Genomic DNA, 27,098 nt, shown 5'->3' on the forward strand with positions numbered 1-27,098 from the left:
AAATAGAAGCAGCAGAAAGCTAGACAGTTCATGAAGCCTCGGGTACATAATAACATTGGAAGGGACAACAAAACAATAGTGGTGAGAGCAATTCAGAAATTGTAAAGTTGAAAATACCTTAACTCATTCAATTCTGGGAAAACATTTTAGAAATTTAAATGGCATTGGGCTGTTCCTGCTAATACTGGAAAATTTAAAAGTGCACTTTTCCAGTCCTAACTTTCAAGTTTTTTTTTCTGAAATCAATGAGTCAACAAGATACTTCTGGTGATCTTTATTCCTATCAAATTAACCTAGATAACTTGTGGAGTACCCAGGTGAGAGCACTTTGATGTGATTTGGCAGGGAGCATTTAGTTCTGTTCCTATTAGAGCGCAACACATTACCTCAGTGAAAACAGAATGGTTTTAGGACTCAGTAACAAAGCAAGAATATGTATGTTTAAAAACCTGCTTCTGGTCTTTTATAATAGGCCTGGGCATGGCAGGAATATAATGCTTGTTTCAATCAGACTGTGTCATGTGAAAAGGATCGAAGTTTAACTTTTAGAATTGATGTAAAACAAACTGAGTATTTAAAGGATATTGACAGATGAAGTGAATGGATGATGCTTTGGGAGATGGATTTTAACACAAGCAAGAGTGAGGCTATCTATTTTGGACAGAACAATGATAGATTAGAACATATTTTAAGATGGCACAAAGTTAGATATAGTAGATGCCCAATGGGGTTTAGGTGCATGGATCTTTAAAATGCCACAAACAGGTGCAGGAAATAATCAAGGAGGGTAATGGAATGTGGGCCTTTATATCTAAAGAAGGATAGTGTTGAGAGGTTATGTTGCAGTTATACAAAACCTGAGTTAGACGCCACTTGGAGTACCGTGAGTGGATCTGGGCACCTCACCTTAGGAAGGCTGGTTTGGTCCGTGGGAATTCAAGACAAGATTTACAAAAATGATACCTGGGCTTCAGTGTTTAAGTTGTGAGGAGAGATTAATCAAATTAGACACTTATTCTCTAGAATTTAGAAGATTAAGTATGATCTAATCATGATCTTCAGGATATTACTCTTTCCAGTCGAGGAAAATTCTAGAACCGGGCCCTAAAATAGAATTAGGGCAAGGCCATTCAAGAGAGATTTTAGAAAGCATTTCCACATATGGAGGAGTGGAGGTTTGAAACTCACTTCCTCAAATGGGGTTTGATATTAACGCAATTGTTAAATTTAAATCTGATGCAATTTTTTAAGAAGCAAGAGGATCAAGGGATGTGGGCCCAAGGCAGGCATATGAAGTTAGTCCATGCATCAGCCCTTATTGGATGGCAGAACAAGTTTGAGGGGCTGAATGGCCTATTCCTGTTCTAGTGTTAAAGTAATATGAGATAAACTCACAAATATAATAACTGAAATCTCTTTTCTCCCAATGTTTACATTAATCGGAAGAGTGAATAACTTACATTAATTAATAAGAAACCCAGACCAAACCATGAGTGGAATATTTTCCATTAAAAGGTAGGCAAAGTCATCACTGCCCCAGAGGGCTGTGCTTTAATGAGAGAGATGATTGGTGGAGGTGGTTTAACTTGAAGATCACCACAGTTCAGGCAAGGGGAGAGGTTGAGAAAGACAGATCTTAATGGTAACCTGAGCCACTGTGGGAATTTTCATGCCGTTATTATCACCCTCTGTTACAAACCAATTGTCTAACTAACTGACCTTTATTTTCCAAATACTAGGTATTTGAATGTGAAATAGTTTATATTATTGGTTTGAAGATTCAGATGGGAGCTGAAATGAACTTTGAACTGCAAATTTCTCCAATAATCTATTTAACTATAGTCAATGAGCTGCACCATATGGACAAACTAGGGAGGGTGCTTTTTTTTTTTACACACGATAAATGTTGGTTTTTCTTTTTGAAGTACTTAAAATGATATGAAATAAATACATAGATCTTCCAACTTTTATTAAATATATAACTACTACTAAGAGTTAAAGGAAATTCATGCTTATGAACAAATCAGTTCTGTGATTTTCCCTGCTTTATTTTGCTTAGTTGGGCAAAGCCAAAGATGTCTAAGTTCATCTGATTAGGAAAGGTGTGTACTAATTAATGGGAGTGTTTCATGAGTAGTTGGACTGTGTGCGCAAGGAAGCTCAACTTGCTGGTTCTTTGAATGAAGTTCTGTGAAGCCAAGTTAGCTCTCTGTGCTATTGGATACTTTTAATTATTGAAAATTGTGGAAGTAGCTTAACCTGCTCCAAAAGAGTGCTCTTTCTATGCAATTAAGAAGCCAGTCATGAAGAAATCTTCTTTTGCAGGTGAGTCTTTCCAAAAATCTTTTGTCTTTATGTACAAGACATTTTGATCAGGGAGATGATCTATTTTAAAACTATCATGTGAATTTTTAGTCACTTTTCTGGCAACATAAATGAGTCATAGGAAGTTTCTCCTTGGTTTTTAACTTTGAAAATAATTAAAAAGTGAGTTAGTTATTGTGGGATCCATAAACATAAGTTTAACAGTAGTTTACTTCTACCATACAAAATGAATGGACAAAAAAACTCTGTAAAAATTTAACTAAAATAGGTAATGACTAAACATTCATATCAGTTTTCCGTTTGGCCTTTGATGACTAATTGTAAAGTCTGTTAACATTATCATGCCCATTCCAGTTTGAGTATGGAGCTTTTTTAAACAACTATGTAGCAGCTGTCTAGCAGTACATTGATCTGAGCCAAAATGTATATTTCCACAGTTGTAAATTTGTTTTGTTAAGTAAATAAAGGAAGCAAGATGTCATTTTAGTAAGAACACTCATTGGTAGAGTTTGACAGATTTGTTCTACTTTGTTTTCCTAAGGCAGTGCATTTGCTGCTTTTCGAGCTTTGGTTTTTTTCTTGTAGCTGTTCAGACAGGATTGGGGCTGCACCCTGCTCTTACAGTAACATCAGGTTTTTTTTTGATATAAACATTTAATGCATTCCAGACAGCTTTCTGAATATGCGTATGTAACATGAAACACATTCCCCACTTTCTGTTTCTCTTATTTTAATCAGCTCTTTTGGAATGTCTGACTGTGTTTCTGATCTCTGGTGAAATTTATTACATTTCATCTTCCAAAAAATACTAGTTGTACTACCTGAACAACTCTTTATAGGTGTTTTTTTGTTTATTTGACACATTCTGTACTCTTGCCACATAAATCTGAAGCATGGATTTCTTAGGTTGTACAATCAGTTTGATACTTTAAACTTATTGTGCTTTCCGTTTTACCTTTTGGATATTCAACTGTTCTCTAGATATTTTAATTAATTCCAAAAGTTTGCTTTTGAGCCAATTTTTGGTTTATGTTATCCCAATATTTTATGGACTCTTATACCATCTCCCCTGCAACCTCTCCCATAAAGAAACCTTTCTGCATTTATGCAATTTGGGTTATTTAAAGTTCTTTTCTCTTTAATAGCCTTCCTGTTTTAAATTTTTTGAGTGAAACTTAAAGGTCACTGTTGCCTCGAAGTATAGATTTTGTCATCTTGCCCAATATTTAGGTTCTGCAACAAACCCATGTTCTTTAATATCACAGACGTGTTTGTGTATAAGTATATATAGATAATGCTCTTTGTTCCACTGTAGCATATCAAATGAAAAGTTATTTTACAGCAAATCAAACTTATTTTACTTTTGTAACTTTAAAGGTATTCCAAGGCACGTATTGGCTTTGATATCCTTAATTGTTTGCCAGGGAGACGTAATGCAATTATAATTTGGCAGCCAGCTACAAATATAAGGCTTGGAATATATCAAAATTCCTCATCTCGTCTGGGTTCTAGTTTTGGCAGGTGAAAGACGAAACATGTACAATACATGCATTGGCAGTTTTCAACAGACTGTTGTGACAATGTTGCATTTCTGTTACAAAAAGAAAGGCCTTAAGTTTTCTATTTGAAAGAATTATCTCAATAATTTGAATTGTACTTAAGATATTACTTGTCAAAATGTGGAGTCTGCAATAAGGCTAAAGTGAAGTCTCTTGAGACCAGACACCATTAATATTTGGAGTTGACATTTTTCAAATTTGTTGACTGTTGCTGGCTCCTACTCACACAGGCTCACAATTATCTGCTCTCTTTTACAACAAGCTCTTGAGAACTTGATCAGACAAGTCCTCTTTTATTTCTCAAATACTTTTCCCCCAAGAGATCTACCTACATGTGAGTTAGATTCAATGCAATATTTCTTTCTGTTAAAACCTATCCCAGGAAGTCGGGATACAATTGGAAGGGTCTTTCTATAGTTTAACAAGCACATTCAAAGTTTAATCATTGCTGAATGAGAAAACATAATATATCTTTCCATCGTGTATATATGGCTTGGATGTGTCAAGTTAGTTTTGAATTTAATTTTTATGTAATCCAGCTGTTCTGTGAACAGAAAATACTAAACCTCACACTTGGCACTAGAATTCCTCAGCTAGGAAAATACAGGGGTAGTTCAGAGTACCACACTTCCCATTTCTGATTGCTATCTATCTCAATCTCAAACTAGAAAGTGAATCTGTGTTGAGAGCTGTGATTTCATCCATAGTCATAGAACTCGTTGCTGGTCCCTCCCATAAAAGAATGGCATTATGGTGAAGGTGCTGAATGAGTTTTTGGCATCATAGCACCATTCCAAGGAAGAGAAATTGCCTTCACGGTAAGAGAAAATTTTAAGGGGAGAGGTTTTTGGTTATATTGGGTGAAAGATATCTTTTCTGCCTATTATTTCACTGAAGAAAAATTGAACCATATGTTTGATAGACACACCATCTGTTGATTTCAATATTGAATTTTAACTGTCATTGTTTTATTTCCCTTTTTGTACAAGATAATAAAATTAGAGCCTAACATTCATCATTTAATAAAATTACCATATGAATATGTTTTACTTCAATTGGAAATCACACCTACAATTAAACCAGGTCTATTCATATCAAGTTCTATTTTTATTTGAACAATATCTGAAGTGGCTACATAATTGCTGCAGGAACAGGTCACAGGCTGAGAATTCCGTAGCCTGTGACTCTCCTAAGGCCTCCCTCTGAAATCTAAAAACATTGCCAAAAAGGAATATATTCTCCACTAACCTGAAAGACAGCATCTCAAACAAGACTAGAAGCTCAATAGCATTTGAATCAAAGCACACCACTTGATTGGCACCCCATGCACTCTGTCCTGTGACAAAGCTGCTGCTTTAACAAGGTTATGCTGTCATTGGCTTTATATTTTCCCCGGGAGGTTGTAAAAACAGTGATTCTGAAAAGGCTAGACTTAACTACTTGAGAATGCGTTTTTCAATAAAAACATTTGTCCAATGAAAGGGGTGTGGCCAATTCTCCCAGATCAGCTAGTCTCTGGTTTGGTCTGGTTTGGTTTGGTTTCAGCAGTCTGGCTGTACACTGAGAAAGTCAGTCACTTGGAGGCTGCTAATCCAAGAATCAGCCACATAGAAGGTGTTCCATGCTGAATCTCGCTGACATCTCTCTCTCTTTCTCTAGTATAAGACCCTGTGTTTGATTTTACCTTTTTTTTTTCCCCAAGGGTGTTGATGAGGATTGTTGCAAGTATTTGGGACAGGATAATTAAGTTGGGATAATCTGCAGGGTTTTCAGAGAGGTTACGTTATTCAGTATTTGGTTCTTTGGTTAGTGTTTTAATTTAGTAATCTTGCAAAGCAATTCTGTTTTCTTTAAAACTAAATCAAAGAGTCACAGATGTACAGCACAGAATCAGACCCTGTGGTCCAACTTGTCCATGCCGAGCAGATATCCCAACCCATCTAGTCCCACCTGCCAGCAGCCAGCCAATATCCCTCTAAACCCTTCCTATTCATATACCCAACCAGATGCAAGTTTTGAGAAGATTTGTAGCTCAGGGTGAGGTTCTGGATATAGGTTTGCTCGCTGAGTTGGAAGGTTCATTTCCAGATGTTTCGTCACCCGACTAGGTAACATCTTCAGTGGGCCTCGGACAAAGCACTGCTGATAATTCCTGCTTTCTATTTATATGTTTGGGTTTCTTTGGGTTGGTGAAGTCACTTCCTGTTCTCTTTTTCCTCGGGGTGGTAGATTGGGTCGAACTCAATGTGTTTGTTGATAGAGTTCCAGTTGCAATGCCATGCTTCTAGGAATTCTCGTGCGTGTCCTCAAAGCATGATATTTCAACTGGAACTCTAACAACAAACACATTGAGTTAGACCCCAACTACCAATTGCTGAGAAAAAAGAACAGGAAGTAACTTCACAGTAAGTGACATCACTAATCCAGAGAAACCCAAACACACAAATAGAAAGCAGGAATTATCAGTGCTTTGCCTGAAGCCCACTGAAGATATTACCTAGTAGGGTGACAAAACGTCTGTAAATTAACCTTCCAGTTCAGTGAGCAAACCTACATCCACATCCTGATGTTTTTTTTTTAAATATTGCAATTGTACTAGCCTCCACCACTTCCTCTGGCAGCTCATTCCAAACACGTACCACCAACTGCGTGAAAACGTTGCCCCTTAGGTCTATTTTATATCTTTTCCCCCTCACCCTAAACCTATGTCCACTAGTTCTGGACTCTCTCCAACCCCAGGTAGAAGACTTTGTATATTATCCTATCCATGCCCCTCATGATTTTATAAACCTCTATAAGGTCACCCCTCAGCTTCTGACATTCAAGGGGAAACAGTTCCGGCCTGTTCAGCCTCTCCCTATAGCTCAAATCCTCCGACCCTGGTAACATCCTTGTAAATCTTTTCTGAATCCTTTCAAGTTTCACAACATCTTTCCGATAGGAAGGAGACCAGAATTGCACACAATATTCCAACAGTGGCCTAACCAATGTCCTGTCCAGCCGCAACATGACCCCCCAACCCCTGTACTCAATACTCTGACTGACTGATAAAGGAAAGCGTACCAAATGCCACCTTTGCTATACTTTCAAGGAGCTATGAACCTGCACACCAAGGTCTCTTTGTTCAGCAACACTCCCTAGGACCTTTATCTTTAAGTGTATAAGTCCTGCTAAGATTTGCTATCCCAAAATGCAGCATCTCCCATCTTCTCAGCCCATTGGCCCCGTTGTAATCTGAGGTAACCTCCTTCGCTGTCCACTACACCTCCAATTTTGGTGTCATCTGCAAATTGACTAACTATACTTTTATGCTCCCATCCAAATCATGTATATAAATGATGAAAAGTAGTGGACCCAGCACCGAACCTTGTGGCACTCCACTGGTCACAGGCCTCCATTCTGAAAAACAACCCTCCACCACCACCCTCTGTCTTTTACCTTTGAGCCAGTTCTGTATCCAAATGGATAGTTCTCCCTGTATTCCATGAGATCTAACCTTGTTAATCAGACTCCCATGGAGAACCTTGTTGAACACCTTACTGAAGTCCATATAAATCACATGTACCGTTCTGCCCTCGTCAATCTTTTGTCATGTTTGTGAGATGTGATTTCCCATGCACAAAGCCATGTTGACTATCCCTAATCACTCCTTGCCTTTCCAAATAAATGTACATCCTGTCCCTCAGGATTCCCTCCAACAACTTGCCCACTACTAATGTCAGGCCCACTGGTTTATAGTTCCCTGGCTCGTCCATACCACCCTTCATAAACAGTGGCACCACGTTAGCCAACCTCCAGTCTTCCAGCACCTCACCTGTGATCATCGATGATACAATATCTCAGCAAGAGGCCCAGCAATTATTTTCCTAGCTTCCCACAGAGTTCTCGGGTACACCTGATCAGATCCTGGGGATTTATCCACTTTTGTGTTTCAAGACATCCAACACTTTGTCCTCTGTATATGGACATTTTAAGATGTCACCATCTATTTCCCTACATTCAATTCTTTCCATGTCCTTTTCCACAGCAAATACTAATGCAAAATACTCGTTTAGTATCTGCTCCATCTCCTATGGCTCCACACAAAGGCCGCCTTGTTGATCTTTGAGGGCCCCTATGCTCTCCCTAGTTACCCTTTTGTCCTTTAATGTATTTGTGAAAACCCTTTGGATTCTCCTTAAACCTATTTGCCAAAGCTATCTCGTGTCCCCTTTTTTCCCTCCTGATTTCTCTCATGTATACTCCTACTACCTTTATATTCTTCCAAGGATTCACTCAATCTATCCTGTCTACACCTGACATATGTTTCCTTCTTTTTCCTAACCAAGTCATCAACTTCTTTAGTCATCCAGCATTCCCTATACCTACCAGTCTTTCCTTTCACCCTAACAGGAATATACTTTCTTTGGACTCTTGTTATCTCATTTCTGAAGGCTTCCCATTTTCCAACCGTCCCTTTACCTGCAAACATCTGCCCCCAATCAGCTTTCGAAAGTTCTTGCATAATGCCATCAGTTGGCCTTTTTCCAATTTAAAACTTCAACTTTTAGATCTTTGCTTTTCCATCACTATTTTAAAACTAATAGAATTATAGTCGCTGGCTCAAAGTGCTCCCCCACTGACACCTCAGTAATCTGCCCTGCCTTATTTCCCAAGAGTAAGTCAAATTTAGCATCTTCTCCAGTAGGTACATCCACATACTGAATCAGAAAATTGTCTTGTACACACTTCACAAATTAACACTATGGCAGTCCCAGTCTATGTTTGGTAAGTTAAAAATCCCCTACCATAACCACCATATTCTTATAACTGAGATCTCCTTACAAATTTGTTTCTCAATTTCCCTCTAATTATTAGGGGATCATCCCTTTCTTATTTCTCAGTTCTACCCAAATAACCTTCCTGGATGTATTTCTGGGAATATCCTCCCTCAGCACAGCTGTAATGTTATCCCTTATCAAAAATGCCACTCCCCCTCCTCTCTTGCCTCCCTTTCTATCCTTCCTGTAGCATTTATATCCTGGAACATTAAGCTACTGGTCCTGTTCATCCCCGAGCCTTGTTTCTGTAATTGCTATGATATCCCAGTCCCATGTCCCTAACCATGCCCTGAGTTCATCTGCCTTCCCTGTTAGGCCTCTTGCATTGAAATAAATACAGGTTAACTTATCAGTCCTGCCTTGTTTTCTGCTTTGCCCCTGCCTTCCCTGACGTTTGTTTGTTTTTGTTTGTTTGACTCGGCTTTGTTCTCAACTGTACCAGTCTCCGATTGATCTCCTTCTTCACTATCTCTCTAGGTCTCACCCTCCACCACCCCCTGCCCCACCTTACTGGTTTAAATCCTCCCGAGCAGATCTAGCAAATCTCCCTGCCAGTATGTTAGTCCCCTTCCAATTTTGGTGCAATCCATCCTTCTTGTACAGGTCACTTCTACCCCAAAAGAGATTCCAGTGATCGAAAAATGTAAATCGTTCTCCTATACACCAGCTCCTCGGCCATACATTCATCTGCTCTATCCTCCTATTCTTGCCCTCACTAGCTAGTAGCATCAGGAGTAATCCAGATATTTCTACTCTCGAGGATCTCTTTTATTTTAAATTCCTGCCTAACTCTCTGTAATCTCTCTTCAGAATCTCAACCTTTTCCCTTCCTTTGTTGTTGGTTCCAATGTAGACAATGACCTCCTGCTGGCCCCTCTCACCCTTGAGAACATTCTGCACCCCCTCTGAGACACTCTTGAACCTGGCACCAGGGAAGCAACACACCATTCTGATTTTTCACTGCTAGCCACAGAAACATCTATCTGTGCCTCTGACTCGAGAGTCCCCTAACACAATCAATCTCTTGGACGCCCACGTACCCCTCATTGCATTAGAGCCAGTCTCAATGCCAGAAACTTGACTGTTTGTGTTACATTCCCCTGTGACTCCATCACCCCCTATATTTTCCAAAACAGCATACTTTTTTGAAATGGGGATAGCCACAGAAGACTCCTACACCAACTGACTACTTCTCTTACCTTTCCTGGAGTTAACCCATTGATGTGACTTTATCTGTGACTTTTCTCTCTTCCTCTAACTGCCATCCATCACATCCCCTGACTCTTGTAAATTCCTCATTGCCTCTAACTGTCTCTCCAATTGATCCATTCAATTGAATGGGATTCACAACCAATGACATTTATTGCCCATCTAATCCTCTGTAAGCCATAAACTCCCACATTTGACAGGACGAGCATATCATTCTACGAAAAGCCATTTCTGCTTTTTAATTTACAGACACAAAGTTGCACTGTCTTATTCCTCTATAAACACTGTTCCAGGTTAAATTAATACTTATGGCTATATTTTAAGTTTAATCCAGAGACATATCTCAATAAAACATAGAATCAAGAAAGAACTACTCACTATTGCAGACTTATTGTAAGGCCATGCTTAAAATATCCATTTATCTGTTTCTTTGCTGTGCAGTGACCTCTCCCAAGCTGGTTCCTCCAAGATTAGTTGTGAATTTCACGATTTGTCTCCACCTAAAATACCTCAAAAAGGAGTCGCTGTTACGGCCAGAAGGTTTTCCTGTCTTCCATTTTGGATTACCCACTGGTTGGGCTAGCTGCATCTCTCCTGGAATATCCACTGTACACCTGCTTAAAACAACTTGCAAAGTTAGGGGCTAGGCTACTTTCTTGAAATGCTTTTAGGGAGTCTGGCCTGGTCTATAACACTCCACCTTGGGACACTGTCACTGTTGGCTGTATCATTGACGCAATGCAAAGTTCAATTAGACTTCCCAAATTCAAAATATTTTATCATCTGGAAATACAAAGTGAACAGTTGTGGGTGAATGGAAATATCACAACATTAAAGTCAGACAGTAAGTTAACATGGATACATATTATCATTCCTTTTATTGTTGGGTAAAATATACTCTCTAATAGCATTGTGAGATTACCTTCACTGTACAGACTGCCATGGTTCAAGAAGGTAGCTCACTACTGATGTGTTTTGTGGTTTTAATTATGTTCAGCCACATAATATGGATGAACATAATTAGTGGGCGGCACGGTGGGCACAGTGGTTAGCACTGCTGCCTCACAGCGCCAGAGACCCGGGTTCAATTCCCGACTCAGGCGACTGACTGTGTGGAGTTTGCACGTTCTCCCCGTGTCTGCGTGGGTTTCCTCCGGGTGCTCCGGTTTCCTCCCACAGTCCAAAGATGTGCGGGTCAGGTGAATTGGCCATGCTAAATTGCCTGTAGTGTTTGGTTAAAGGGGTAAATGTAGGGGTATGGGTGGGTTGCGCTTCGGCGGGTCGGTGTGGACTTGTTGGGCCGAAGGGCCTGTTTCCACACTGTAAGTAATCTAATCTAATCTAATATATCACAGTGACATGGATTTTTGAGACTGGTGTCTTTTTATAAACAACACAAACAATTCACACCACCATCTATTATATCATATTAGATACGCAGACTCCGTTCTGTTACTAATGTTACTGCATACTATTTAGACATATGAGCTTGGAGCAAGAGTAGGCAATTCATCCCCTCCAGTCTGTTCTGCATAACATGCTGCCACTGAGAGCACAGTGTGGCTGAAGGTCAGGTGGGTGCCTTTTACGCACCAACATCACATCTCAGTCTTAAAGGTACATGTATTTCTAGTTTAGAATCTAAATAGTACACTCTCCCATTTTTTTAAAAAAAAAGAAATATTCTCCCATAAGTATATGCAGGAATGTATGTAGATATTATCTCTGTACATTCAAATAACATCCTAGTGAACGTGCAACATGACCATATTTAAGTCTTATACAGTTATGATGATTTGGTGTAACTTCACTCTGCAGTGTGCAGTCGGTTATTATGGTTGGATGTGTATTGTTGTCTGGCATAATCCTCCATGCCAATATGAAGTGGCTAAGTTGAGGGAAGGTCCTGTAAGTATTTTTAGATTTCATGCCTGAAATTGTCACTTTTTTAAAAAAAAATTTAAGCAATGAAGTATGCAGTGAACAGTCTGACAATGGGGTGCTGCTTGATTTGGGTTTCTTGTAGAAATAATATTAAACCAAATGAGCTGAACTGTGAACTGCAGGGATAGGACAGAGAATTGGCAGCTATGATCAGTGATGTGAATGTGTTTAAATAGAAATGTGTTCCTCCCAATTTACAATAAAAATTCAATTTTTTCTCGCGTCTGGAAAAATACTGGAAACGTATCAAAGCCCAAGGAAAACTATTTCTCTCAAATTATCTAGTGCACAATTGAGGTAGTTAGCAAGAGAATTCAAGAATTCAATGTGATGGAACCAATCATCATGTTTGTCTTGCGTTCATTCTTTCTAGTAGATATAAGTGGGTTGACTACCAAATCCCCCACAAAGTGGAGTCAATATGGAGATAATTATTGCGCAATATTTGTATCGAGCTGAACGTGCAACATGACCATGGGATGAATTTTTGTGAGTCTCGTAAACAGAAAAATATAAAACAATATCACCACCTCATGGAGACCTATGGCTAGCAGTCTCAAGCTACAGTCTCACTGACACTGGCAAGTAATGTGTAGCCACAGGTGTCACACTGAGACACCGGTGAGTTAAGGACAAACTAAATAATAATATATATTTGGTTTTGGATTTATACAGCACTAGAAATAACATTATTTTCTTTGGGGTGGATCCTGAGTCAGGCATAAATTCAGGGAGTGAACTTGTGTGCTTAAAAAGGTTGGAAACCACTGCTTTAAGTGACTGGGCTAAAATGTAATCCAATATCTTCCTCCTAGAAGATTGTTTGCAGCATTTTTATGAAATTTATGAGCTGTCTTCGTGAGTGAGATAAGCTGCACCTCCATGTTATTGACAGCTATGATAGTTGTTCTGGAGTCAGTCAATTGCAGGTATTGCTAGCCTGCTACTGTTGCATTGCACTTGCTTCACTCTTAGAGTTATCCATCAATTATGTAATTTTTATGTTCCTCCAGAGAGCTTGCCTGAAGGATTTGATAAGTGTGGAGGTGTTGAACGATTCTGTTATCCTTTCATTTGAGTTAGTTTTGGTGAAATCCCATTTGTGTGGACATCTGCCTATAAATGGGTTAATCATTACACCTGGTAACTGATGTGGCCTGAATTTGAGCCTGTACAGTATATCCTGAAATTGACCTTTTAACATAAGTTTGATTTTCTAAAATCTGATTTTTTTTTTCTCTGAATTTCATTTGTCCTGAAGAGAATTTCATTCTTAAAGCTTGCATGCTTGAAATGAGAATTTTTGCTATCTGCCATTCCTTCAGTTATGCGCATTTAGCTTGAGCACCATGCCTTTAACTGAATAATGGTGAACGGAGAGGTGAGAAAGGGCAAAAGGCAGGAACAAGTCATCCTCCTCAGCAAGGCTTGATTACATAAGACTCTGTTGCAGCCAACCCTATGATACTGAGAATCACTTCCTCCCAGAGCCAAGGAGATGTGAGGATTCTAGATCTCTGCCAATTTTGTTCTGCTGGCACCCTACACGTGCCATCCAGTCTCATGAGAGGGCAAAATGTTTGTAGTTGTTGCATTATGCTTTGCATCCAAGTATTCAGCTGTGGCAGTACATGAAGGCAGTGAGAGGTAAATATGTTTTTTTTTGTAGAATTGGTAGTCCTGATTTGTGAAGTAGAGTTCCTTTGTATAGCATGAATCTTGAGTTTCAGGGATGACTAACTTGATTAGTGGTGATGTTGTTGACCATCTACATGAGGTCATTAGATTTCTCGTGGCACTGCTTCTGGATCCTCAGGAACAGATTTTTGAGTGAATTTCCTGATCATACGTTGCTATTTGCTGCTGAGAATGAGATTTGACCCCCACTACCAAACCTTGGCACAGCTCCACCGTTAATACCGCAAGTGTCAAATCCATGACATTCAGGACCCTGCTTCTGCATTCTGTGACAGAGCTGCTTTTTTGATAAGGTTATACAATTCTTGTTTGTTTTTCCCCCCAGAGAGGTTGTAAATGACAGAGTCTGCAAAGTCTGGAGGTTGAAGAGTTTTCGGGCCAATTTGATAATAGTTAACTGATACTGTATCAGACAGAGGCTTTCAAGTTTTAAAGAAAAACACTTGTGCGATGAATGGCATGCGGTCAGTTCTCCTAGCTCAGCTTTGCTCTGGTTTGTGGGTTTTTTTAGCAGTAATGTGGAAAAGCTGCTGGACTCAGAAGGAGGTCCAAGCTGGTACTCTCTCTGTGTCTTCTATTCTGCAAGAGCTTGTGGTTGATTTTACCTTTTTGGGCCAAGGAGTGTTCATGGGGATTGTTGCAGTATTTGGAACAGCATCATTAAGTTGGGATGATCTGTTGGGTTTTGGGTAGGATAATTGATTAAGTATTCTGTTTTCATTTTTTTGTGTTTCATTCAGTAATCTTGTAAGTAAATTCTGTTTTTAAAACTAAGTTGGTCGACCAGCTGCATCCCTCCTGGAATATCCACTTTACACCTGCTTAAAACAACTAGCAAAGTTAGGGTCTGGGCTACATTCTTGACATGTTTTGAGGGGTTCTGGCCTGATTTATTAAAACTGGGATTTAGTTTCTCATCATCTAAACTTCATTAATTTTTAATGCAGGTATTGTTTTAAAAGAACAGATTGCCTTTAAAAAGTGTAAGTCAAATTGTAGTATTTGGTATCTGAACAAAGTTGTTCCTTCGGCTTGCTGAGTGCAGAGGCTGCAGTAATGTGAAAATATAGGAAATAGCTTGGGATCCCTGCTTGCTCATATTCAACAAATGAGGTAGGTACAACAAACTGAATAACTGCCAAGCTCATTTGGAACTCAAAGGGAATGTTCATTTTTTTTTTTGTGCACCCCAGCCCCTCCCAACACTTTTATCTCGCAAAAAAATTGGAGGCAAATAAATAGGGTGGCAATTAAATTTCTAATCCATTATCTATAATGAGCCAGCACAATTTAGGAAGTGATGTAGAATGAAATTTTGTATTTTATCTCTTGTATTCATAATGTTGCTTCATACGTATTTTGGTGATGGCCTTGTGTAGTTTTATTTATACAGCTCGAAACGGATTTGTGATGTGGCTGTTTTTGAATAGGATCTAAAGCAAACTTTGTAGGGTGAGGTGAGAGTGACAGCCCTTGATATCAAGGTCCTGTGTGACCGAGTGTGGCATCAGGAAGCGCTCACAAAATTGGAGTGAATTAGAACTGAGTTAAGGACCAAAATTCACCCTGCAGTTTGAGGGAGATTGTCTGTCTGTCTGTCTGTCTGTCTGTCGTCATGTTTAGCACAGAGGAAGGTGATTGTGTTTGTTGGGGGTTAATCCTCTCCATTTCAATTAATCTCTGCAAGAGATTGTCAAGGTAGTATCCCAGGCCTAAACATCTTCAGCTGCTTCATCAATGACTTTACTCCATTGTAAAGTCAGAGTGGGAATGTTCAGTGATGATCACACAATATTCAGAGTTATTTGCAATCCCTCAGATAGCTAAGTAGTCCATATCTATATACAGCAAGACCTGGACAATAAACTGGCTTGCACTGATAAGTGGAATGTAAGATTTGTGCCACACAAGTCGCAGACAATGACCACCTCCAACCAGAGAGAATTTAACGATCAACCCTTGACAGTCAATGGCATTACCGTCACTGCACTCTCAACTCTTAACATTTTGGGAGTTACGATTGACCTAAAACTGAACTGGACTAGCTTTATAGGTACTGTAGAAAAAGAGTAGGTCAGAGGCAAGGTATTCTGCAGTGAATAACTCAAATCCTGACTCCCAAACATCTGTTCACCACCTACAAGGCATAAGACAGGAATGTGATGGACTACCCTTCGTTTTCCTGTGAGTGAGTTCTTACAATACTCAAAACTGATACTGTCCAAAACAAAGCAGCCTTGTTGATTGTTACCTTATCCCCATACATTGACTCCCACCATGACCAACACACAGTAGCTGCATGTACTATGCACAGTAGAAATTTCCCAAGGCTCCTTAGACAACAAATTGGTAACTGTCATTTAGAAGCACGAGCAACAGTTACATGGAAACTTCAGCACCGCAAGTTCTCCTTCGAGCTATTCACCATTATGATTTGGAAATATATTTCCATTTCTGTTACTGGGTCAAAATCCTGGAACTCCCTTTGGACCTACACTTGACTGGATTTGTAAAAGGCCAAGAAGGCAGGTCATCACACTCGTATTACATTAATGATTTTTTAAAAAAGATATTCTGGTTTCAAATAATTGAGATGTCTTCCAAAAAAATCTACAGTGTCCATTAAATAGCAAGTTGATCTGTTGTCAAATTTCTAGTAAATTGTATGGTTATTAAAATGCATCAGCTTATAGTTTGAGTTAAATGCTCATTTTATTTACAAAGCAGACAAAATGTATTTTTTTTGCTCCCGGTCCCAAAAATGTAGATTAAATAGTAGGCTATTTAGATCCACATTCCTGATGAAGGGCTTATGCTCGAAACCTCGACTCTCCTCCTTGGATGCTGCCTGACCGGCTATGCTTTTCCAGCACCACACTCTTCGACTCTGATCTCCAGCATCTGCAGTCCTCACCACCTCCGATTTAGATCCATGTGTCGTATCCTGCCACCAAACCAGAGAGGACTTAAGTAATATTTTCAACCTCCATAACCTAGAAACTCAAGGACCAGAATTCACCCATTTGAGAGGGAGAAGCTGGAATCCGATGGAGCAGTATTACAATTGAGTAACTGTAACTACAAAGACATGATGGAGGAGCTGGCCAGGGTTGAATGGAAAGGGAGCCCAGCAGGGAAGATGGTGGAGTAGCAATGACCGGAATTTCTGAGATTAATTCGAGAGGCACAGCAGAAATTCATCCCAAGAAAGAAGAGAAGGGAGGATGAGAAAGCCATGGTTCACATGGGAAGTCTGGGACAGTGTATAAAAAAACAAAGTTTACAATGTGGTGAAAATTAGTGGGAAGCCGGAGAATTGAGAAACCTTCTAAAAACCAGCAGAGGACAATTGAAAGTAATGAGGGGAGAGAAGATTAAATATGGGAGTAAGCTAGCTAATAATATAAAAAGTTTGCATGTTGTTTTGTTTTTAGATACATTTAAAGGTAAGAGAGAGGCAACAGTGGACATTGAACCTCCTAGAAAATGAGGCTGGAGAAGTAGTATTGGGGAACAAATAAAAGGTGAAGGAACTGAATAGAACATAGAGCAATATAGAACAGGAACAGGCCCTTTGGCCCACCATGTCTATAGCAGCCATAATACCATTCTAAACTAATCTCTTCTGCTTTCACATGGTCTGTATCCTTTTGTTCCCTATCTGATCATATTTGTGTAAACACATCTTAAACATTATTGCCAGGGGAGGTAGATACAGTAGCAAGATCCAGGCACTTAACACCCTGTTTTCTTTAAAAAAAAAACTTCTTTATATGCTTCCTCCTTAAACTTTTCCCTTCTCATCTTATATCTACCTATAGATTGCCTTCCGCCCTGAAGCCTAATACACAAGTCGCATTGCAGTACATCAAGAGAGTTGGGGACAGAGAGGAGTGTAGTGGCCATCATTAAGAAGGTTGTGGGGAAGCTGAAAAGTCGAAATGTGGATAAATCACTCAGATCAGACTATGCTCCAAAGTTCTGAAGGAGGTAGTTGAGGAGATTATGATGACATTGGTGATCTTTCTATTATATACTATTTGTCCTCCGTACTGCACACTCTAGTTCTTTTTGAGTTAATCAGTATTGAATCTCATCAATAGACCTTACTGATTAAACCATTCATTATCTCCAGCAAATATTTCCTTCTGTTCCAGGCTCCATAGAAATACATTGACTGTCTTACCTTTTTATCTCTGATTTAATTGTCCTTTTACCTTTTTTCTTTGCAAATTGTCAACATCAGATATCTTGTACTGCTTGTATAAAATTACTAGCTTTGTGATAACTGCTGTTGTGTTTTAGGATTAGAATCTCAAGGAAACTGCTGAACACATGAAATTTTAGTATTACAAATTATTGGAAGGGACAACTCCAATCCTTTTTATTTTATGTGGTTGTAGAACTTGTATTCACTCATTCTGAGTAATTGTTGGGTCCTGACTGAACACGGCAAGGTACCCAGCCTCCGAGTGCTTGTCATTGTCAAATAAAGCTCCTGTATTGTTTTAACTGACTTTTTAGTTGCAATATGTTTGTTTTGGACCGAGGTTAATTTACTTGACCCATTTAAATTATTTTATTGGAAGATTAGTATTAATATAAGATGATAGCTGTAAAAATTTTGTTTGGAAATATGTTTGGTGACCTACAATTGGATATTAAGGCAGTTTCTTAGAAAACAGAAATTTTCTGTTCTAGTTTTCTACATTTGAGGACATTTACACATGAAGTTCAATCCTTTATCTCTTTCTCAGTCCCTTCTGTTTTCTGTTCCCTGCCCAACACGGTTCTCCTCCTTGTCCTGTTTCTCTGGCATATTAATGGTGACCAAAGGGCAGCAACTTCGTAAATATCATGGGACCATCCTGCACACAATGCATATCTTTATTGTGATAATACTGTGGCTTTAAGAGGTGTATTTTGTCCTTTTATTTAATTATGAAGAGATGTTAAGACAGGTGCTGAGCAATCATGCTTCAAGCCAATGAATTAAACAGCTTGTGAGACCTTGGTTTTTTTTAAAAAGTTGATTCAGTAGAAGCAGCCTGAATGGGTGGGGTTAAGTTGTGAAAGCTGCTACATCCCTTGCTCTCTTTACCACAGCTAAGAGCTTGGGTTTTCTTCCTGCAGCTAGAATTGCATGTGAGATAATTTATTTTACTGAATTTGCCTTTACCAAGGGGGTGCTTTATGGGATGTTACTGTATTGGAACAGTTATATAGTAGTTAACTTTATTTCATTAAGTATTTTAATTGTTAGTCAAGTCAATTATTTTATTTTGCCTGTACTTTAATTATAGTGAATAAATAAAGTATGTTTTGCTTCAAGCCTGGTAGTTTAACCAATCAAATTACATCCAAATGCAATGCCTGGCACTTGCCTTTAAAATAAGGAAACATTAGAGTCTAGGCTATCTCCTTGACGTGTTTTGAGGGGGCTTGGTCTGGCCAATAACCTTATCTAGACCTTCTTATAAATCAGTTGCTGCTTGGACACACAATAGTTTCTTTTGGATTCCTTTTATTTTTGACATTTCTTTTTAAATGGCTCAACTGTAGCACAAGTCTTTTGTGATTCAGCAGGAATCCTAAGATTTGCTGATGGTTAATAAATAATTCAAAAGATATCTTCTGAAGGAAACAGTCTTCATCTTTTGTTCACATATAAAGAAAAGGACAATTAGATTTGCTCAAGTACATGAACTGCAGTAAATGCTTAATTTAGTTCAATGATATCTGTAAACAGAAGATTTTCCTAATAAAATATTTTCTTGCAGTTTGTTGGATAAAGTTTGAATGATGTTCTGTTTAGAAGTAAAATGATATGGTTGCACAAGTTTTAGCTCTGGGCAGGATCAGCTTTGAACTAAAAGTTTGAGATTTCTGAGCTTGAAATGAGGTATATTATCCACTGTGAGTACTGCCACATGTTAAATTAAAATATTCATGTTGAATTCTTCAAGCATTTTGGTTGCATCTCTTAAAAGTTGCCCAAATTTTATTGCTGAAGCCACTTTTGCAGCTTCCTCACCCCCACCCCCCTACCCAGACCATTTCATTCCACAATGGCAAATAAGTATTCTAGTGTAATTGCACTTAATATCATAACTATATGCAAACGCAGAATAACGATTGCTATATTCTCACGCACTTGGAGGAAAGCTTTGTAGCCATCTATTTTGTACAATTTGTTTTCCTATGGTTATGCTGACTAGATCTAACTGCAGAATTTTGTTGTGTTTTGTTTTGTTGAACTCAGTCCCATGATTTTAACATGACGACTGGTGTATAATACAATATTACAAAGTACATTAATCATCGCTGGTTGGACAAAACTTCTCCATGGCCAAAAAAAAAAGCATTTTAAACCACGTTAGAACAGAATGTGTTTTCAGGAAAACATCACCAGTTTCTCCAAGGCGTGGGAATGGAAGCCAAATATCCTCAACATTTGAGGCAGATAGTTAAACAGCTCATGATAAAGGCATTTCACATAGAGAATGGTGTGGCAAGAAGCATGTGTTCACTGTCTGCAACTCTAATTGTCCACTTCTTCTTAAGGTGCCCTGTCTAACTGCAAAGCTCTGAAACTTTATCTTTTAACTTCTCTCTCTTTTCTTGTCTCTGGTTCTCTCCTTGGGCTTGGTAACAGTTTGTTCACATCTTTTGTTTTGAGTATTTTGCAGCATTTAATTACATTAAAGACACTTAAACATATTAAAGTGGTTGTGTAAGGTATTGTAATAGGACTAGAGTGAGCGCATTTCTGATCCAACACATGGATGTAAAAGAACATGACTGCACATGCATGCTTCAGGCAGATGGAAGTGCGTGCACCTGCCCCAAGTTACAATTCTAAATCAAACCCTAAACGTCAAACAAAGTGGTTGGTCTGTCTGGGGAGATGTTTGTGGCAGGAATTTTTATTATTAACTAATTTTGCAAACACCTTTTTAAATGTTTTTGTTTTGAACCATTGCACTGTCCTTAAACATATGTAGTTATAGCCATAAAGACAAGCCTGAGCAAAGAACTGTAATGCATAAAAATTGAGACACAAATTACTGGGTGACTTGTTACATTTGTGGGATAATGTAATGGGTTTTCTTGATTTCTGGTTACTTTTCCTCAAAGGTTGATAAATTCCAAACATTCAAAAAAATTACACAATGATGCCAATGCTTGTAATAGTTCAAAGTTGTAATCCTTTGTGTATCATCTTTTTGAGACGATTGTTACATGATTTTAATTGGATAGTTTGTCTGCATGGATATTTAAGACAATTGTTTTGTAAAAGCTTCTTGACCCATGAGATTATATCTTCACAAGCTTGACATGGTACTACTCTAGCATCTATCACTCGTGTGTTAGACTTTGAATTAAAAGAAAATGATGTGCATGGAAATGTTTTTCATTTGAGAAGAGGCTAAGCACTAGTAGCTGGAATGACCAAAAAAGCTTTGCAAGCTGTTGGCCAAACTCGCTTTGCAGAGAAGATTCAGACAAATGAATGATCAGTTTCCCCAATTTTGAAATCCCTGAGCAGGTATTTTTGGCAATGCAGTGTTCAGGCCATATTTAAATATGAACAGAAACCCATCTTTGAATAATGTCCAGTCACCTAGTAGTCAGTCTTTCTCTTTCAGTTTTGCATACTACTTTGAACTTTAAAAGACACAATTCCAGTAAGTAGCACAATTAAGTTTTTGGATTCTAATCTAATAGCTCTATAGTTGTGGTGACTTTGCTCTGTTTTAGATCTTGCAAAGCCTGAAAGCATTCTCTGTTGAAAAGCCTGTTCTATATGTGTCAGAAACTGCATCCCAAACCCAACTGCATTCCTTAACTATACACACTGTGCACAACTGGATCTTTACAAAATAGTTGGGCATTCAAGTCTGTTCTAAGGTCAAGTGACTTGTCCAATGCGTGTGTTCTTTACTGTCAACTTTGCAAGATTGACTGACTTTGTTTAGGAATCAACTCATCACCGGGGGGGGAGAAAAATGCACCAAATATTCGGGTGACTTCATAGTGGGGACAGGAAATGAAAATCTTCAAACTGTAATTGGAACAAAAACTGTGATCTTGATGATGTAGCGCAGACACGCTGCACAGAAATTCCATGGGTTGAAGATGTACAAATCTGGGCATATGCTGATCTAACACCGTTCCACAGTCAGAGAATGGATAAATTGAAGCATTTATATGGTCTGATCATTGATTTTTGCTGAAAAGTGAGACATGATGCTGAAGGTTTTCATCATGCACTCATCATATTTGCAACAAGCTTAGACTACAGGAGGAAGGGGTGCTGATCGGTAAGTCAGCAAAAAGGCTCTAACTTGCACAGGAGTAGCCATGGAGAAAGCAACACTCTAAATTCAAGGTTCTCCTGGGTAATTCTGCCTCTCTTCTTAATTTTGGCAACATTCCAATGATGGCACTGAAGACCTGTGCTTCTGAGCTCACCAAATGCCTCATCGGGTAATTCTAGCCGATTTATGACATCAGCATCAATTGAACAATATGAACAGTTGCCTAGGTATAGTCTCTACATAAAACAAAAGAAGACTTCTACACTGTCAACAATGGTCACCCCAACAGTCTATTTCAATCATTAGCAAATTGATGATAGGTGGTGTTAATAGTACTGTCAAATGGCATTTATTCAGCAATAACCTGCTCACCATTGGTGAGTTGGCATTCATCCAGGAACACACACCCAGCTCCAGATTTCAATGCAGAATTGTCCAAACACTGACAGAACAGTTGAATTCCAGAAATGAGGTGCATGGGGGAGTAACTCTGCCTACTCAAGGCAGGTTTTTAATTAATGTGGCATCAGGAAACCCTGGTAAGCTTCAAGTTATTGAGAATCAAGGAAAAGGTTGGAGTCATACCAGGCACAAAGAAGGATAATTTTAGTTATTGGAGTCGGTTATGTCAGTCCCAGGACATGGCAGAATTTCTGAGTTGTTTCATACAATATCCAGACTTTGGCGAGGTTGCTTGGGTTTTTTTTTTTTCTTTTATCACCAGAACATGGAATAGAACAAGTTAAAATGCATCATGAAATGACTTTTGTTGCAATGCATTGGAAAAGTATTTGTGTAACTTGACTGTCAGATAGTAATCCAGTTCAGTGTGATGCCCCTCTGTTCTGTACTTCCTCCCTTTCACTACTTTTTTAAAAAATTCATTCATGTCATGAGGACATCACTGGCTGGGCCAGCATTTATTGCCCATCCCTAATTGCCTTTGAGGAGGTGTTGGTGAACTGCTGCTGTTCATTTGGGGCAGGTGTCCCACAATACTGTTGGGGAGGAAGTTTTAAGATTTTGACCCAGCGACACTGAAAGAAAAATACTGATATATAGTAAGCACCAGAATATTTGATTATCAGATCAGAAAATCTGAAGCGTGTAGAGCATAGAGTTGATAGATTTGTGTGTGTATGCATGTCCTGGATTTCTGTAAGGTCTCACACTCTGAATTAATTCTTGCAATTGTAGACTAAAAATGAAAGGGACCTGTGAAAAGCAATTCAAAAAAAGCTGAACCAAGTAAGATATTTGATTTAAAATATGGATTTTTATGTTGTGTAACCTGACCTGACTTTGAATCCCTTTTAGTTTAACTGCAACTCTTGTCGCTAGTTTACAGCTGTCATTGAAGCACAGGTATATATTTCACTTTGTTGGTCAGCACTAAATGAAAGTTGAACGAAATAATAAATTCAACAAAGGTCTTTCTAAAATATTCCAATGTTAAACCAAAACACATACTATATAACAATTCTGCTGTCAGCATTCACCACCATTCTCCACTGATTTTCTTTTTTGTGGCTATAGGATTAAATACAAATACAGATTAATGCAGAAAGCCTGAAGTTGCATATGTTATTTATTGCTCTGCCACAAGCTGCACTCTAGACCAACTTGAACCACCCTGCTTCCAGAGCCTGCAATCGACTTAAGTTGTTTTGATTTTCAATAGACTCTATTATTTACCAAAGGTTTACCAAATTGATCCCGAGGATGGCAGCACAAAAACATATTTTTGGAGAAACTCAACCAAATTGGCAGCATCGGCAGGGCGAAAGCCGAATTAACATTCAGGTACAGTCACCCTTCATAACTGGTTGGAACTAGGAAAACATTGGTATACCTGCTAAAGGCAGGGTGTGGGTTGGGAGGGTGTGCAAGGGATAAACCTTGGGACAGTCAAAGCAGGAGATAATGGTGAGCCAGGGAGAAAGCAAAGTTGCTAATGTGGACCATGAGAGCCTGCAAATAGGTCGACTGTGATTCAAGTAGCCCATGTGACATACGTATGTGTGTCTACCTTGTGTTGCTGAACCTTCCTGGCCATTCATTGGTTACTTTTGGCCTCATGGATGCAGTCAGTGATGTCCTGCATTTGGAGAGGTTAGTGCATGTGATACCAACTGTCTTTTGTACCTGCAAACTTCTATCTCTCTGGAATGGAAAGTAGTGTCCAGCCAGGGCTGCAGTGAGCTCTGTATTGCAGTGGTGTATGACCATGGTGAGATGCTAAAGTTTACAACCAATCTGGAATTGAGCAGTTAGAAAGGACAATGTACTGTGTCTCTGGCAGCTTCTGGCAGGGCATGGCATGGCAAGCAGTGTACGAAGTCTTTGACGGTACAGAATACGGAGACAATCTACTTGGAGAGTCACTGCATTTTGCAACACTGGCTCTTGGTCACTTCAGAATCCACCAATAAATCCATTGCTGACTGTAAGGCCTCCATTGTCCTCTTGTTTCACTCCCATGTTCCTGATATATGGGGACTCTGCCCTTCAGCGATGGGTGTAGTGCTTCAACACCACTGAACTCCAAATCAAACAGTGCTCTCCCTATGCCAAATGCTGCCTTTTTTGTTGTGTTCATGTTGGTCTCGATTGTATTTGTTCTTCCTCCTGGTCTTCTGGGAGTATGAGAGTGACAACCCCCTGAACAGCCCAGGTGCTTACTACTTACCTGAGCATACACTGACCTGACGGCACCTGTCTCCTGATGGAATAAGCCTCCCTCTGTACCAGGCACCCTCTCATTGGACCTATCAAATTCCCTGAGGTGGTGATGCCTGGATATCTGCTGCATGTCCACATCCATTCACCTACCTGGTCTCAGATCCAGCTTTCAGTCAAAATTTAAATGTGGATTGGTCAGGATCTGAAAATTAGGACCTTTTTTAATTCCAGAATGTGTTTGTGTATAGCTTAACGACGTCTTTAAACGGTGGCCCATGTTGTCTCCAAAATGTCTATATTATGAATTTATTTTTTGCATTGTCCAAATGTGGTCATGTCATAATGTTAAAGTAAAAAAAAAACTTTTTTAGTGTGCTTATAATTCCACTTATCTTTCAGTCTGCCCATTATTAAAATCTGACTCCATCTCCCAGGAGGGTCACAAATGAGTTGACATTTTAAATATTTGTTTTTTTTTCCTGTTGCCAGTGGGACAAATGACTTTAATAGAACATTTTTGCTTGTTTCTCAGCTGTCACCCACACAAGATGCTCCCTTCCTTACACACTCCCTCGCTTGGCATTTTCTTCTACATACTTTGAGTATTCAACCTTTCCATTCCTGTTTTTTCACCTTCAAGCTTGTTCCCAACTTGCTTTCAGTCCAGTATCATTCCGTTATTGTATCCTCCTAGTTGTCTCCACTCTCGAGTAAAGAATAGGACCCCATAGTTTCTGTGAAACCTTGAGCCCTGTTGAATTCTGTTTCCTTGCCTGGTTTCTAGATTACTTTTCTCTTATTTACAATTTCATTTAGGAGATGCTGCCAGTTTGAAACAGACATCAAATAGAGAGGGAATTGAAATCTCTGGTAAAATGAACAACCATAAGTACCACTTTGGGGACTTAGGACCGGAATACCCCTGCACAAGACATGGTTAGGCCAATGGACTGGAATACCCCTGCACAAGACATGGTTAGGCCAATGGACTGGAATGCCCCTGCACAAGACATGGTTAGGCCAATGGACCTCCTGACTTGGAACATTATAGCAGGACTGTGAGGCTGGCAGAATGTCTGTCTGCTGACTGTGTGTGTGTGTGTGTGTGTGTGTGTGTCTACCTGGGATCAGATATTTCAAAACAGCTGATACACAAATTTTTGGAGGATATTGTCATTTGATGTATTTGTTGGTAGTATCTGTGCTAGAAAACAGGTACAAAGACCACACATTCTCTCTACTTTTCTCTTCACTTTTCCTTAAAAAAAGATATTTGGCTGTGGTACAGCTAGAGTAATTCTCTCTTTGCTTTTGGTTATTTATGGCAAATGAGCCTCCGTATTGGGTATTGCATTATTATTGTTTTAAATGTACAGTAATATCACAGATTAAATAACATAACTTCAATACATATCTACATTTTAGTGAGTGTTTCTAAAAACACCATTAAGCAACAAAGATGGCTACTTTAATTATATGACTGGACTTGGCCATAACTTTCTAGAAGCTGCTTGGAAGCCAAAAATCAGCAGGCCCATCAATGCTTCATGTACATTGCCACAGGGACAGTGTCTCCTAGAAGGAGAAAAAAACCTTGTGCAATAAAATTGCAAATGATCCCATCCTGCAAGACAATGTGCTCATTGAACCCCAGTATGGGCCCAGATAGTTGTTTATCTGCAATACGTAAACCTTTGTTTCACTCACTGCCACCATGCACCTCCCACTCCTGAAAGTGTCCTGAACCAACAAACAAAAATTGTCTCTGGCCCAGTTTTCTTTCACCATTTCAAAGAGACAATGGAGGGAAGAGAGAGGAAGAACAGAAAAGTAGACCAGCAAAATAGTGCCTCATGCTCCACTTTACTGTTAATCACACCACTGTTTGAAAATGATTTAATAATATTTTCTCAACATAGACTCCTTTTTAAAACAAAGGTTTTTAAACCAAGTCATGGAGCTAGGGCCTTGATTATACTGTACTATATGCAGGACACAATTTTCTTGACAGTTGAACTATTCTTTAGATTAAAAAATCAAACATCTAAGAACACCCTTGCATGCTTGAATAATGTGTGCTTGAACTGATGAAACTGTGTATGTTGTCTGACCCATCTCTGTAGATTTCTCATTTGTTAGGAAAGTGAGCCAATGGTTTTATTTTAAAGTTCCACAATTTAGCTAGTCCAGAACATTCATTGCAAGAGGACAGCTCCTGTATCCAGAAGAGTTAAGATAATATAGCCATTCTTCCTCAATGCCAAAAAAGCCTCCGTGGCAATATTTCTAACATGAATCTAAGCTGATAAAATAAACTGTATTCATTACTAAAACCTACTGTTGGAAACAGCAGAAACTGTTAAGTTTTTATTCTGAGCTTGAATGATTTTATAAGCACCCAGCCAGACCCCATATTTCCAACTAAATCAAGAAAAACATTTTGAATGCATGAAGCTATAAACAAGAGCACTTTTGAATAAATATTAAAAATGTGGAATTTTCAGAGTTATTGGAAAGAGATTTTTACCAATTTGCTGCTT

The 27,098-nt window shown here is 39.0% G+C and overlaps 1 protein-coding gene across 2 annotated transcripts in view; it reads left to right on the forward strand.

The window, feature by feature from the left end:
- The first annotated feature begins 2,121 nt into the window (after positions 1-2,121).
- Positions 2,122-27,098, forward strand: part of LOC122562098 (septin-9-like) — a 322,559-nt gene continuing 297,582 nt past the window's right edge. The window contains exon 1 of one of the 2 annotated variants that reach the window (XM_043714621.1): positions 2,122-2,325. In XM_043714621.1, coding sequence (XP_043570556.1) covers positions 2,304-2,325 — 22 coding nt within the window. In that variant the 5' untranslated portion in view covers positions 2,122-2,303. The remainder of the gene's footprint in view (positions 2,326-27,098) is intronic. The other variant, XM_043714623.1, reaches the window with a different exon arrangement.

The sequence above is a fragment of the Chiloscyllium plagiosum genome, chromosome 24, assembly GCF_004010195.1.
Source record: "Chiloscyllium plagiosum isolate BGI_BamShark_2017 chromosome 24, ASM401019v2, whole genome shotgun sequence".
Taxonomy (NCBI): domain Eukaryota; kingdom Metazoa; phylum Chordata; class Chondrichthyes; order Orectolobiformes; family Hemiscylliidae; genus Chiloscyllium; species Chiloscyllium plagiosum.